General features: G+C 37.1%; 1 protein-coding gene across 5 annotated transcripts in view; it reads right to left on the bottom strand.

Moving 5' to 3' along the window:
* Window positions 1-15,883, bottom strand: part of ARHGAP18 (Rho GTPase activating protein 18) — a 195,174-nt gene that overhangs the window by 44,445 nt on the left and 134,846 nt on the right. For all 5 annotated transcript variants that reach the window (XM_077776179.1, XM_077776175.1, XM_077776177.1 and 2 more), the window contains exons 3-5: window positions 13,416-13,651; window positions 9,804-9,867; window positions 5,223-5,401 (exon numbers count right to left, since the gene is read on the bottom strand). In XM_077776179.1, the coding sequence (XP_077632305.1) occupies window positions 5,223-5,401; window positions 9,804-9,867; window positions 13,416-13,651 (479 nt within the window). The remainder of the gene's footprint in view (window positions 1-5,222; window positions 5,402-9,803; window positions 9,868-13,415; window positions 13,652-15,883) is intronic.

The following is a 15,883-nucleotide window of genomic DNA, read 5'->3' as shown; positions in this document are numbered from 1 at the left end:
TATTTATATATTTTCATATAAATATATTTATATTTGTATAAATATATATTATATATATTTATAGTTTTTTATATATTTACCATAGTTATACTTTTAAAACTATGGTCTTAAAATCTCTGAATAAATCCTTAATATTTAGTCTCCAAAGTACGCTGAAGGAGTATTATTAAATTTCTACTGTATATGATGGACCCAACAAGCCAGAATCTTATATATATGCTATCCTAAGCTATCTTGAACAAGCTGTCAGCAGCAGCAATACAGAGCCACTTAAACTCACACCTAAATTAAGTTGATAGAGACCTTCAGGGCACATTAAGTGGAGTCAACAAGGCCTTCCAGAAAAAACTCTAGCTCCAAAATTTGAGTCACTGAAGCCAAGCCTTAGCATGCCACATAGAATTTACTGTTTCTTTGTGTGAAAATCAGGAATTGTAATGTCTACATCATGAGATCACTTGATAAATAATTACAGAGCATATTTTGAGATATAGTGGGTACACAAAACAAAGTAGTAGCTACATCTTCAAACTGAAGCCTATGAGAGGTTATAAAACCTGATCCACAAATTTAAGAGGAGAAATTTGAATCTGCTGTGAGAGATCATAAAGAATTAACAAAGACTACCCAACGTTGTAAGAAGGAGGAAATGAATTAAAAAATGGAAGTCAACACAGAACAATGTACCACATAAAGCTTACTGCTTATTTACAGAAGCAGGGGAGCATGGAGTAGAAATGGAATTTAAGGTTTATCTGCTTAGACACCTGCCTCAGAGTGGTGAATATAAATATTCATTCCATCAACCATGCTGAGAACTTGTGAAAGCTTACACGTCCATGCCTTCTATAAGACGTATGGATAAATGGATACAGAGATGAACAGATGCATATATGCATAGATAAATACAAGATTAAATTGACAATAATTATCAAAAGCATGGCATCTTAATAGCTTAAAGGATTATTTTATACATTGTATCTAATGTAAATTCACAATCAGGAAAGACTTAATAATAAAGTTAGATACTAAACTAGACCCCAAAGGAGGGGTTAAGACTTCCTTGGTAGACAGAGAACAACAAGGAGATACAAATGGGAAGGTCACTTGAAGAGTGGGGTACTACGTGTACAAAATCAAGAAGGTAGGTAAGCACAAATGTTAAGCAGAGAATGAAATAAGAAAGGAAGTTTTAAGTCTCTGCAGTAGCTCTTAATTTATATTCTAATCCACTTCTGAAGCAACAACTTAGAAGTCAACGGTGTCTTCATTTTTTAAAAAATTAGACCCTCCTGCCTTCACTTAAAACCCCTTCCATCTGTTGAGATACAGACTGCCCACTCTACTGACAGTCTGGGAGTACAGGTCATCTCTCTAAGCCAAATGATATGTACTCTTATACTTTTGCCATTAGGTGTAAAACCAGATTCCTAAAAATATATGATAAAGCCTGGACACAACCTAGATGTCCACCATTAGGGAAATGGTTGACTACATTATGATGCCTCTTCACAATGCAGTAGGATATATTTATAAAAAAGAATGAGAAACATTTCTCTAAGTTACTATGGAGCAATCTCCAGAATATAATGCAAAGTCAAAAAAAAAAAAAAATTCAGGGTTGAGGAAAGTGTGTATAGTTGGCTACCATTTATCTAGGAACAGAAGGATAAATCATAAAGTTAAAATAAAAAAGAAGTTACCTAGAAGGTAAATTTACCTATAAGGAGAAGGAGAGAATAGAAGGATAGCTCAGAGATAGAAGCCAGACTTTTAACACAACTTGTTTTTAAATTCGACTTCTGGACCATGTAAATATTTTACATGATTACAAAACAAAATTAAGTAACATAAAGGCAATCCCTAAAAATTGAAAATAAAATGAAACCATTAACTCAACCAAGTATGCAGTTGGTGGCTTAACCATATGGAGAATAACTATCCTTCGTAAACTAAAGCACAGTAATTTTATCCTTACAGTCCTTTTGGGATATATCTCAAGGATACAAACAACTGAAGAAAAGAAAAACAAGTTTAAACTGTTTTCTAGTAATCATATTGTTGATAGCAGTGTTACCATTGTTATTGTTAGAACGCTGTGCATTAACGAAGGAAAAAACAAACGAGTAATTACTTGTGTTCTAATTATATCACCGGCTGTATCCGGAGAATGACTATTCTCGGCATGGAAGAAAGAGGATCCTGATGCACTTATGGCCTCTGAACAGGCTTTAAGCAATGACCAACCCACAGAAACAAACAGTCCTAGTGTCCTGATCATAGTTACAAAAGTATACGTCTACTAAACAGAACCAGGGTTTCTTGTGGGAAACAGAAAATTCTAGGTCTAAAGCAGAAAGTATATCAGACACACCTGGGAAATTCTGTCCAGAATCAGGTCATATACGACTACTTCTATAAATTCTATTTTTTTTTTTATATANCATGAAAATTGTTAGTAGATTCAAAAACTAGTTCAAATAATGCTGACGTATAGGTATTGAAGATCCACGAAAAGAGTTGGGGAAAATTGCTTTATGAAATGTGAGTGAAAGGCAAATTCTATTTTTATAAGAACATTAAAATACAACAACACTAAATGGTCACTAGTGGAAGATGCTAAGGAACCAAAAATACATGGCAATTGGTAAATTAAAAAGAATCATTTTAGATAGCTTTTCTTAAAAAAGTATTCAAGTTAATAAATGTACAAAAGGGGCACCTGGGTGGCTCAGTCAGTTAAGCGTCTGACTTCGGCTCAGGTCACGATCTCATGGTTTATGGGTTTGAGCCCCTCGCTGGGCTCTGTGCTGACAGCTAGCTCAGAGCCTGGAGCCTGTTTCAGATTCTGTGTCTTCCTCTCTCTCTCTGACTCTCCTCTGCTCACACTGTCTATCTCTCTCTCTCAGAAATAAATTTTTTAAAAATTTAAAAATTAAAAAAATAAATGAATAAAGAAATGAAAACAGCATCTCATTATCATTAATAACTAATGGATCCAAGTGCTGGTTAGCCCCAGATGCTGAATGCACACAAAGAGAAAGACTAGATGTTTTGACTCGATACATGATCACATATGAAGTATCTTGGTCAAAAAAAAGGGGGGGGGAGAGAAAAAAGAAAAACCTGAATCTGATAAATCTATTGTCAAGTAACTTACAAGAACCAGAACTGAGAAATTGGAGGGGGAAAATTCTCTATTACTTAATAACCAGGTTTTTCAACAAATAAATTTTGAGGAAGAAAAGGAAGAATGGATAGTGAGAACAAGGGAGAACAATGAACAGAGAGAAAGGGAGGGATTAAAAGTCTTAAAAGACATATCAATCAACTGCAATGCATAAACTTTAATTGAATCCTATTCAAATAAACTTGAAAAAAATCATGAAATTGTGATACAGCTTGAAACTTGAACACTTATTGGATATTTGAAATTAAGAATTGTTAGCATTTCTTAGGTACAGTAATGGTAATATGGACATGTTTTTAAAAACCCTTCTATTTTTTAGAACTATGTATTGAAATACTTATCGATGACAAAATATAATTAAGAGATGTGTTTCAAAATAACACAGATGGAGCATTGGTTGGGGGTGTGGATAGGTCAGGATTAGCCATGGGTTAATGAATGTTGGGGCCAGTAGGGAAGTAACGGGGAGTTCACTGTATCTTTTTAACTTCTGCAGGTGTGAATTTCTACAAAATAAATTTATTTTTTAAAAATATAAGACATTCAGTAACAACAAGAACATGCAATACGTGGAGCTTAGTTTCTCAATACTATCCGCTACTAAAAGAAACCAGGGCTCCTTGAAGAAATGGGAGTCTTTCAAATCTGAGGGAAGAAAAGTACAAAGTGAGCCTGGAAGATCTCCTACTAGAAAACAAAGAAATAAAAAAATGAGGGCATGTTAAAATGACATAGGACCCAGCCTGGAGGGCTCCCACCGGTCAATTGTAGGTATATTCAAACAACGAAGAAAAACATAATGATTATAAAACAATGAATGAAAAAAAAAAAAAGGAAGCCATTAGTCCATAGTAATATTCAAAAACAAAAAGAGAAAAGGGAGAGAAAGCAAGTATTACAAAAGATTGCTAACCAATCAATATGGAAGGAATTAAAAAATTAGAAAATCACCATTTCTCAAGCACTAGTTTAACTATTGTTTCAATGCAAGGATTACAAGCGTATGAGGAAACCAGTGGGCAATTGGTTGTTATTGACAAAGGGGATACTCACCTAGTCCCAAGCATAACAAATTAGTGTTAACTGCATGTAGGAAAAAGTATCTTAATAATACGGAGATCTGGTGAACATCTTATTTACCAAAGTGGTCAAACTTCCATCACCAATAAAAGGGCCATGTGACAGCATGCCCCTCTTTTGATGATGCAATCAGAGGCATAAACCTCATCTCTGCAGTAGTTTGACCAAAAATGTTTAACTTGAATCCAGTCATGAGGAACAAAGTCAGAAATTTGATTTGGACTCTTCAAAAATATTAAAGAAAAAGCAAGGGATGTGATCTAGATTCAAGAAAACAAATGATATGGCATCAAATGTTAACATACAACCCCTATTTAAATTCCAGATGGGGGTGGGGAAGGAAGAAGCTATAAAGGACAATATTGTGGCAACTGGGAACATTTTAATATGACCATTATTAAATAAAATTATTGCTTTAGTGTTCAATTTCTTAAGCATTATAGCTGTGGTTTTTTTGTTTTTTGGGGTTTTTTTTTTGTAGGTCTTTGTTAAGCTAAAGCAAAGTGGAGGGGGGTGCCTACCTGGGTCAGTGGGGAGAGCATGTGACTTTNGTGTTCAATTTCTTAAGCATTATAGCTGTGGTTTTTTTGTTTTTTGTTTTTTGGGGTTTTTTTTTTTTGTAGGTCTTTGTTAAGCTAAAGCAAAGTGGAGGGGAGAGCATGTGACTTTTGATGTCGGAGTCATGAGTTCAAGCCCTACGCTGGGCACAGAGCTTACTTAAAAAAAAAAAAAAAGTGAGTGCACAGCTAATAGCACAACATAAATAGATGTAGAAAGAGGAAAAGCAAAGTTTGTAAAATGTTAACTGTCAAATGGATCTACATGAATCCTGTAGGGCTGTTTGCTATGCTATTCTTCCAACTTCTCTATGGGTCTGAAATTTACAAAATAAAAAGCTGATGAAAAATATATACTCTTATATTTAGCAAAACGCGAATAGTGCACTACGTACAAGTAATGGAGCCTCATCACCTCTGCTCTTCTGGGTCTTCTCCTTGGAGCTCTCGTTCTGATTGACTGCTTGCTCTGCAAACGACACCTCCAGGTTGATGTCTGTTTCCGAGGCAGGTGCCTCCTCAGGAACCAGTGGGATCAGCTCTTTTTCACCAACAACCAGACTAGATGCCTGGTCTGGGAAAACAATGACTCAATTAATGTATTTTCTTTATCTCTTTTGTTATGTCTTTATGTCAAGTATATACAAACCTTTGGAGGAAGTACTATTTACTATAGTCAGTAGTTAATGGATATTTTAAAGGCAAAACATATATGCAAAGAACCCTACCAATGGTGCATGGAGGGTACGGGGAAGGTGGAGACTAGAGTCCATAGTTCAATTGTGGAATCTTTCTCACAGGTCACAATTCTTAGATTGGGCCAAATTCCAACAGTGACGGATGATCTCAAACTTTGAATGAAAAGCCTCACAAAACTTCAGTAGACTTAACTGTTTTTTTATTTTACACTGGGAGATTAAAAGCAAAAACCAAAAGTAGGGAGGGGGGTGGAAAGAGGTTAGTTTTACTCTCTCTTTGAACTAGTGATATACCATTTCATTTTCTCACACTGGAATAGATTCCTGGAAGAGACCTCTTCCACTCCCCTCCGTTCCTATCTGGAATGTTACCTACCTATCAGAGTAAGAATTCCAAAGTTTGGTGCCAAAAACTTACCCCAGTGGGAGTCAGCTCTACAAGTACCTGGTACATGAACCAACAGATTTTTGCAGCCAATTATATCAAAGACTAAGAAGGTTCTCACAACTATAAACCCAGTCCAAAAAATTCTGGATCGTTATATCAACATTTCAAGGGTATATAATAGTTTAACAAAATTTTTTGTCTGTCCATTGTTAATCCTCTAGGAAAGAATTTACATTCGAAAACCTCTTTGCTGAAAACACCAGCTTTAAAGCTTTGGGGAAGATGGTTCTAAATTAGACTATTTGCTAAGTGTTTGGTTTAAATGCAACTCACATTAGAAAAACCTTGGAACCAATGACAGGATTACTGTTATTTTTTTCGCTGCAGACTTCTAATTCACAGCAAACAGCTCTGAATTACAAAATAAACTGACACACTGCATTTACATGCTTACATACTAACACAACTAGGCAACAGAAGGTAAAGCTGATTTAAATTTTAACAAAGGCTTGCCACATATATACGTGTGTTATTAAAACTGCTGCCTTCAGAAAACTATCTTTGTAGTCATTTACAACAATTGTTTCACCCAATGAAAAACTAGGAATAAACATGAATCTAGCCTCATGACTTGTTTGATAAGCAGGGGCGGCCTCCAGGACTGTGATCGTCGGAGCCACTGGACTCTGCGTTCAGAAGCGCCCCCTGCTGGGTTTAATGCTCTCCTGTTGCTGCCTTGGAATGTGAACAAGTCTCACATTGTCAGTTTGCACTGGGCCCTGCAAACGACGGAGGTGGACCTGGTGGCATCTCCCAGTTAAAGAAGGCAGTAGGCAGTAAACACTGCCCTAGGCCAATTCCAAAAATAAGAAGAAATTTGAAGCTCTTCGATGGTAATTATCTGCTGCCACCTACGGCACATTTATATATTATTTGTGTTGCTATTCCAACAGCTTGTGACAATTTTTTAATTAGAATAACTAGACCTTTTTACAATTAATTTTTAAAGTATTAACTTAAATGCCAAAGGACAATTTTAGTTTTCTTCTCCTGCTGGTTTACACTGTTATATGTTTTACTGTGAATATGTATGTTGGTTTCCTAGGAAACCATTCTGAGAGGGGGGGAAAATGATTAGCCATTTTCTTAAATTAGAAGCTACCTTTCCAGAAGCAGAGTGTTTATGGACAAGAATTTTAAAACTACCCCATATTTTCCTTCTCACCACCCCCATGTAAGAGTTACAATGAACACTACTGCCCCCCCACACAAAATGTCCTCCGATTTCAAAACTGAGGAGAGAAATTATAATTCAATTACAATATACTTAAAATACATGAATTTGCTCCAAAATGTGGCAAAAATAAAAATTATGCAGTATAAAAGCCTAAGAGATCAAATGGCAGATCAAGTTATGGTAGATAGTAGGAAAAACAGTAAGAAGGGTGATTGAGGGGCACCACTGCAAGAAATGGATAGTTCATTGGCTAATAAAAGTATCCATGAATCAATGGCCAACTCTTAGAAAAGTGAACAGAGAATTCAGAGATAAACCTTTTGATTCTTCAAGTCCTAAAGTGTAAACAGTATAATTTCCTTGGTGGCGAAGTGAACAATAGCACTGGCTTATAAATATTTTACAAAATTCCTTAAAGTTTTTTAATTGTTCACTTCAAAGTGCATTTTTAAGGAGGATTTTCCTTCCTGCACGGAAATCAAGAGAAAATAAATATCCATATTAACGTGAAAGTTTTAAAAATTATTTGGATATTATTAATATTTCTAAGTGTAGGAATAAAACAATAGGCTTTTCATATACACAGACTTGTATAATTTCATGAAAAGAATAATAATTAGCAGATTAATCTGAAATGAGACAACTCTTGCAACATGAAGACTTCATGACTTTTTCATTTAGGATAAATATCTTTCACTGAACATCAATCAAAGCCCAAGTATAGGAAAACATTTAAAATAGGCTATGTCACTCACACCTTCAAATTTCAAACAGAAAGAGCTCCACATTTGAACTCCAGACAATGTTTTCCACGCACTTCATTCTGAACCTTTCAAAGTTTACATGAAACTGGTTAATTTACTGTCTATTGAAAGACTACGGCATTGCTCACAACAGGTGAGCGGTATACACTCAGCGACACGGTGTTACACATATGACATTACACATATAGCCTTATTATTCTGATCGGAGGCTGAAAAGTAGATGTAAACCAGGCAAGTCTGTCACATTTTACTCAGCTGCTGCAAGAGAGGTGGGAAAGGACTCATATAATGAACTTTGTCTTCCAGAGCTTCTGTTTATACAGCCTACATCACCACCTCTGGTGAGGGGGGAAAACATCAAGAAAGGACAATGTTTTCCTCAGTATTCATTGGGCCACTGCCAGTCAATCTTCCCCAAGGCATCCTGACCACTGGCACAAAAGGTTCATCTGTCTCTCTCAATGACCCAAGTCTCCGATGGGCCAGCACCAGCTATTTCTAGCTTGCTTGCCGCTTCAGTGTTTGCTGGTTACACAGACGTGGAGAAGCACTCAGTAATTTCATTCTGATATAAAAAAAAATATAAGGAAAAAAATCTCCATGTAGTAGCCAGTGCTTTTATAGATATAAATACATAGACATGTACGTGTCCATACACACTCACATGCACCTTCTTATGTGCCTGTTCATTTATTTTTAAAGGCGGGATGCAGGAGAGAAGTTCTGAGAAACGTATGGAAAGAAAAACAGAGATACTGGCTGTTCCAAGACTCCAAAATATCCCTTATAATCTTGGACGGACCTGATGGTGATGAGGTGGGGCGCCCTCCCCAGTCTCCCTGTACTCTTCCCCTGCCCTTCCACTCCAAATACAACACTATTCATGGTATTAACACTCTTAAGAACACAAACAAAACAAAAGGAAAAGTCCCTGAGCTGGAAGCCGGCAGCCGCAGACTGTGATAGTTTTTAAACAACACAGTAAGGATTAAATTTTTAAACTTAATTTAGACTATTTTTTTCTTTTTGCAAATAAGTGAAAGAGCTATACATTCTTTCCTGATTAAGCGCCAGTGAAGTCTTACCATTTATTTTCATCCACGCCATGGAATTCTAACCCATTTCTGAAATAATAGGTATAGAAGAGAAAAAGTGGGAATAGGAGAATTATAATGAAGGGCCCCCCAAAAATCCTAATTTTTAAGCCTTTATAAACTTTCTGAAAAGGAATCCATTCATGAATTAAGAACTTATGACTTCAGAATGGGGCTCCAAATCCATTGGCTGCACTTACTAGGTGTATGACCTTGGGAAAGTGGCTTCACATTTCCAAACATCAGTTTTCTCATCTGTAAAATGGGTCAAGAACAGTACCTACTACACAAAATACCTGGTACACGGTAAGCATTTGGGAAAATGGATTATACATAGAGATGTAGAACAGAGATACACCAACATTAAAAAAAAAAATCAATGGGCACTATATTCTCAGCCTTATGTAATCATCTACTTGGGCACTTTATATATTAGCATTTTAATAAAATTTGTTTACTAGAATTTGGAGGTGAATATTTTATTTTTTTTATTTTTTTATTTTTTTTAATGTTTTATTTATTTCTAGGAGAGAAAGAGAGAGACAGCATGAGCAGGGGAGGGTCAGAGAGAGAGGGAGACACAGACTGAAACAGGCTCCAGGCTCTGAGCTGGCAGTCAGCACAGAGCCCGACGTGGGGCTCGAACCCACGAACCGTGAGATCATGACCTAAGCGAAAGTCGGACGCTCAACCGACTAAGCCACCCAGGTGCCCCTGGAGGTGAATATTTTAAAAGGTTGTATCGGTTTGTTATGCTAATAAATAGGAAAATACAAGAGAACAGGTCCAACATACCATCTTTTCCTTGATATTTGTTTTCATTTGTTCTGACTGACTGTGATTCAGTGCCATCTGGAGCCTAAAGATAGAATGTGGGCCATTTAGTCATCTCCAACTCACAACCAGAGAAATGGTATTGTAAATAATTCCATTACTAACCTTTAGAGTATAAGAAACATACTCAGAATTATAACAACCACAGAAAAAAAGGACTTCAGTTATAATCAACAAGCAATCATCCAACAAATATTTGATTACCCACTTACCAACTTGTAAGACACAATACTAAACCCTACAGGGAATATGAAAAACATGAAGAGTTACTTAGTTGAAGGGAAAAGGCAAACTTATTAAAAAGAAAATAAAGCTGGTAATATCCAATAACAGAGGAGTAGATAAACAATGTGTGGTCGATGCACACAATGAAATGTAATTCAGCAATAAAAAAAGAACGTGAGTACTGATACAGGCTATGAGGTAGATGAACTCTGAAAATGTTACACTAAGTAAAAGAAACCAGTTACAAGATATGATTCCTTATCTACAAAATATCCAAAAGAGGCAACTCATAGAGACGCAAAGTAGGTTGCTTAGCGGTAAGGAGGGGAATATAGGAATGACTGCTAATGGGCTTTCTTTGGGAGATACTGAAAATGTGTTAACACTGACTGCGGTGATGGTTGTAAATCTGTGCATCTCCTAAAAATCACTGAATTGTAGACTTTAAATGTATGAATTATATGGTATGTGAATTACATTTTGGTGACGCTGTTATAAAAATTACAAAATTTAAAAATTTTACAAAATTAAAAAATTGTAAAAAATAATTACAAGTTGTCATGAAGCTAACAAAATAGAAATTCTTCAAAAAAAAAAGCTAGTAATAAATGTGAGATAAATTAAAACTAAATTACCAAAAACTAAATATAACACGAGCTCAGAGAGTCAAAGGAACTCTTTTTCGTAGGGATTCGGGCAGTGGCACCAGAAAACTGCAGTCCTCCGAGGGTTTATAGACACCATAGAACATGGCTGGCTCCCTTCATCAGGAAGTGTGGTCAGGCAGTACTTCCTCCTTCCAATTAAAGCTTCAAAAGGAATTCGGGAATCAGGAAGGGGAGTCTAGTACAATCATACACAAAGGTGTATTTGAATGAGTTATTTTTTAAATAATCTTTCTATGGAATTTCATCTCTGTTTAAATAAGGTAGCCTTTGTAGTCTTTTCAAACCCATTTCCCCTCATGCTGATAGGCACAAAGGTCTCTCCCTTCACCCGCTATCTAAGAAGAGTCTAGAAAAGCACTAGGGCAGATACGTAGCAGCCACTGGTGTACCTCTTAGAGGTCAGAGGTACTCAGGACAGTGTATAGTGACTACCCAACCACACAAGTGCTACAGGGGTCATGATGCTACTCTAGTCCCTCTCAGGACAGAGCAAATGCCATCCTCTTTTCTTCGCCCACAAGCCTGCAGAAGGCTGGCCCTCCACAACACAATGAACACAGTGAGGAATTCTAATCTTACATATGAACACATATTTTGGAGCATGTGGTCAGAATTGTTTTCCTTAGCAAGTAAAGATAACAGTGCAGATGGTATTCATTTCTGCATTCTATTTCCTAGTGTCAGCAAGGGCTTCGTGAGGAAGCATTTAAAATGGAAGGGCTGAATTTCTACTTATTTGAGAACAGAAGAATCCAGGTGAAGATGGCTGGCCCACGTTTCCTTGAGGAATGGGGGACATATTTCTAACAGGTGACAATTAAAGGGATGCAGTGTAAGCAAGTTAACATATTTTAATTTACGTGTGCTATTTCTCTCTTAATGATTCCATCAGATGATACAATCCATCAATTACTATGGACTCAAACCATGTGGCTTCGATATTACCAGGAATTTGCTGGAAAACGCTGCTTCCAGCACCAAGTAGCAAGATCCTCTTAGAGACTGGCAGGAATCCCACAGTACACGTATCTTGCTTAGGCTCCATTCTTTCCCCATCCCCCTTTTTATTTCCTCTTAATTCCCTCAGGGAGGGTTCTGTAATTGGGAAGGAAATGTCCTAATACTATATTTCCTTACCATTCATTTTCCTGCAGCTGGAAACCTAGTCCAGTCCTTCAACTCCATGGGCTGCCCCAAATAAGCACTGGGTGGTAAGTAAGTGCTGAGCTGCCTCACAGCACGGAGGGACCTGCCGGGAACAATCCAGTGACCCTAAAATTCCTATCAAATAGACTGAATTTGATCCACAATTGCCCAGGCAAATAGAGTAACAATCTGAAGCTATTAAGGATTTCTTGGAAGAATAAAATAGCTACAAAGAGCAGGAAAAAAAAATCCTCTACATGACAGAAAGATACTATAACTACAAGGTATCCGGTTTTATTTTTTTTTTTTTTTTTTAGAATCATATGATCTTTCTTTTATCTTTTATTTGCAGTATAAATAGAATCTCCTGTTTGGGTTACTTAATATCAGAATCATATATGGAAACCCAAATACAGCAGGAAATGTAGTGGTTAAAAGCGCATACTTCGAAGTCACACAAATTTGGGTTTACTCTCCATGGGACATTGAGCAAGTTACTTAAAGTCTATGAGCCTCAACCATAGAATGGAAATGGCAATACCTCACTCACAGGACAGCTGTATGGATTAAATGAAATAAGGCAAGGGAAGGAGTTAGCACAGTAAGTGTTCAGCAGTGGTGGCAGCAATTATTATTATTATCGTCAGTGTTCGAGATCCCTTTTGTTTGTTTTCATTCCAACAAACCCCCGGGTCTTAGGCCAGGACTATTCAGTGACATCTGAAAATAATCCAGAATGTAAATCAACTTTACCCCTAAGAAGACCATTGATCTCAGCTGCCTTTTTTTTTTTTTTTTTTTTGTAGAGCAAGACTTCCCTGATTAAGGAATAGATGACATTAATTTATCATTGGTGCAAACTCCTTATGTCCTCATGGCTGAGTAAAAAGGAGCCCCCCAACGGGCTGCTGCTCTAGGCCAAAGAGGTCTCTCACATTCCCCATGCCTACCCTGATAGCTCTTCACTCATCAGTCCCACACTCTCACCCAGATTCCAACAGCTTCCATAATAAATTAATCGGCTTGACAAATATTTACTCAAATCTTCTGTGTGCTGGGTATTGTGTTAAGCACTAGACAAAAAGGGAAAGTTATTTCATGTTTCCAGGGTCCTGCTTTCTAATTACACTGCAGTTAGCTCCCTCACCCTCCAATTCATCCCCAAACAAGTCTGGGAAAAAGCACATATTCCTGCAAGAGTTAATAGATAAGGAAGAATCCCTTACCTCCTACCTCTCTGTAAGTAACAATTGGTAGTCACATTGTCTGAGGTGTCAGGGCCATTTCTAACGCTGCAAGGACACCTAACACAAGGATTATCACACCGAATGTTAACTTGTTTACAATTTTTGCCCCAGCAGTATGACTTCTAGAAGGATGGGGACCAGGTCTCTCTTGATCACTGCCAGCACAGAGCCTTCACACCAGGCATAGAAGTGCTCATTGAGTTTTTAATGATTTGAATGAAACTGGATGGGACCGGTCAATTGAAAGCAATTATTCCTTTGCTTTAACATCAAAAAAGAACACCTACGTTTTCTTTGGACTCTCTCTGTTGAGCAAATATGTCTCTGACGTCAGGAATCTGGTACTGTTTGTTTTTTTTCCTCAAGGTCTGGGAGACCGTCTCTACCCGTTTCTGAACAGCTGCTGCCTGGGTCCGGGTCAAGGTTGACAAAAACACCATGCTTTCTTGGGGATCTCCAGCCGACTCTCCAAAGAGATTGGACAAACCAGCCTCCTTAAGCCACTCTTCTTCCAGTTCTCCCTCTAAGACGGTAGAGAAAAATGGCGTTTAAGGTCACAAAATATAACTTTTACATTTTTTAAGCTCTTCAAATACACGTATTGACATTCTTCCATCGAAATCAAACCACGGCACTAAGAATCATTATCTGAAACTTGGACAACTGCCATCAACTCCAGCCACAAAGATATCAAATTTTAGATCCATTTCATATACACTCAATTAAAAATTTTAAATGACTTCACATGTGATTAACCTCTATCACGTCCCTGCAGATTAACCAGGAGGATAATACTCTTCCCCTTTCCAGAGATGAACAAGCAATGAAAAGATAACTTACTTCCATCAAGTTACAGAAGGAAGTCAAAGCAGGAAATATCCATTAAAGCCCTGTTTCTTGGCTTAAATTCAGCACTGCCTGAGAGTCCAACACTAATTGATGGAAAGGCTTGTTTTCTCTGTTCACTGTAGCTGACATGGAGCACAGCAAAGAGGTAGAGAGCATCCAGACATCAGGAACTAAGCAATTTCAAATTAAGTTTTTAATCCCCCTAGTAGGCACATCAGAGTCATATTTTTTTTACAAATTAAAAAAGAAAAGCACGCTACTTTAAGGGAAAGAAAGCTTAGGATAGGAAACTACCTAATAATCAATTCAAAACACTGAAAGCAGAAAGTCAACAGTAAATACTGTTGAAGATCTATGAAATTACAAAAAAAAAAAATCAGATAAATAGAATAGATTCCCTCCCGGCACTAAGTTTATAAAGGAAAGTGAAAGACCAATGACTTGAGAGACAAAAGACCTTCATCGATGCTCCATTTCTCCACCTTGATAACCATGTCCCTTTGGACAAGTCACATAGCTTCAAGCCAACTCTGTTTTCTCATCTGTAACCTAAAGCAGCGGTCCTGGCTGCCTCATAACCAAATGAGAGAATGCTATGTGGGAAGAGCTTTGCAGAGCTCTCTTATTGCCCATCTACCCTTCTACATCGCATAAACTCCTTGAGGGCAGAAATCAAGTGTTAATACCCTTGGTGTCAGGTGATCTGTATTGCCTGGCAATAAACCCTCTTCACAGATATAAAAAGCCAGCCATTATTATTAATGCTATTAACACAGAACTCAGTATACATGTATAAAACCAATTTGCCAGGGGACAAAAAGCTGATCTTGACATGATAAGTAAAGTAAATAAGATTCAAATTCAGTGTCACTTGATCCATTAAAAATTAAAGGTAAAACGCAAACGATGTAAAGTCAAAGAAAAGGCATGGGCATTTAGACACATTCTCAGTTCTTGATAATCACCTTATGAACAACAATCTACAAATTCATTTTCATCTTGGAAAATTATGAAATAGATAATGACCCACAGCCACATATGAGGCTTGAATATATTGTTCTGTGAAATATTTTCTCCTTATTCAGACCACTGGTATGCTGCTTCCATCTTGAAACACTGAGGCATAAAGTTTGGGGGATTCATAAGTAGTCACAAAAAAGCTCAAATTTACTGGTGAAGAGAGAAAGAATGAGAGGAAAGTGAAAGAGATCCCACACACACACAAAAATGAGTTATCATTTTACCAATCTGAGAAATGTTAAATTAAGAAAAATCTCCAATGATTCTTTTTAAGGTAGTATTGGTAGATTTTTCAAGCAATGTTATAGCAAAGGGGAAAAACCTATGTATGTAGAATCAGCTGCTTAAACGACTCAGAGCTAAGTCAATGACTTAAGAAATTCTGCTGAAAAGAGATCATTATGAGTGGGTCAGGAGGCACTGATAGTCTCTTACTTTTCTGGCATCCATATCAGCTGACACTCCAGAAACAAACTTACAAACCTATGGATGGCACAAGGCATAGAAAGAAAGCTAATATAACAGATGCCAGAATTGGTCATCAAAAGCTTGGTGACTGCTCGAATTTACAAGATTGAAAGAAACAGCATGAATTTTAAGAGGAAAAGTAACCTGTATATATTTCTTCTATAATATCAAATACAGGAGAGGAGTTTATGGAAAATATGGCTGGAAAGAGAATGGAGAGAGAGGGCAAACCAAAAATAGAAAGAAGTCAATATGGAGGCTAAAAACACTAATGCCATCAAACTGACCAAATCCATATCGGCAGGTGAGGTGGCTAAGCCTCCAGCAGGGTATGCAATCTGGTGGACTACACTTTGAAAGATAAAATGAGCAACACTGAAATAGGTCCAAAAATCACCCAAAGGAATTGTTTATGTAA

This window comes from Crocuta crocuta, unplaced genomic scaffold (assembly GCF_008692635.1).
Source record: "Crocuta crocuta isolate KB4526 unplaced genomic scaffold, BGI_CrCroc_1.0 scaffold25, whole genome shotgun sequence".
NCBI classification, from domain to species: Eukaryota; Metazoa; Chordata; class Mammalia; order Carnivora; family Hyaenidae; genus Crocuta; species Crocuta crocuta.
This window is presented reverse-complemented; position numbering and strand designations above follow the sequence as displayed.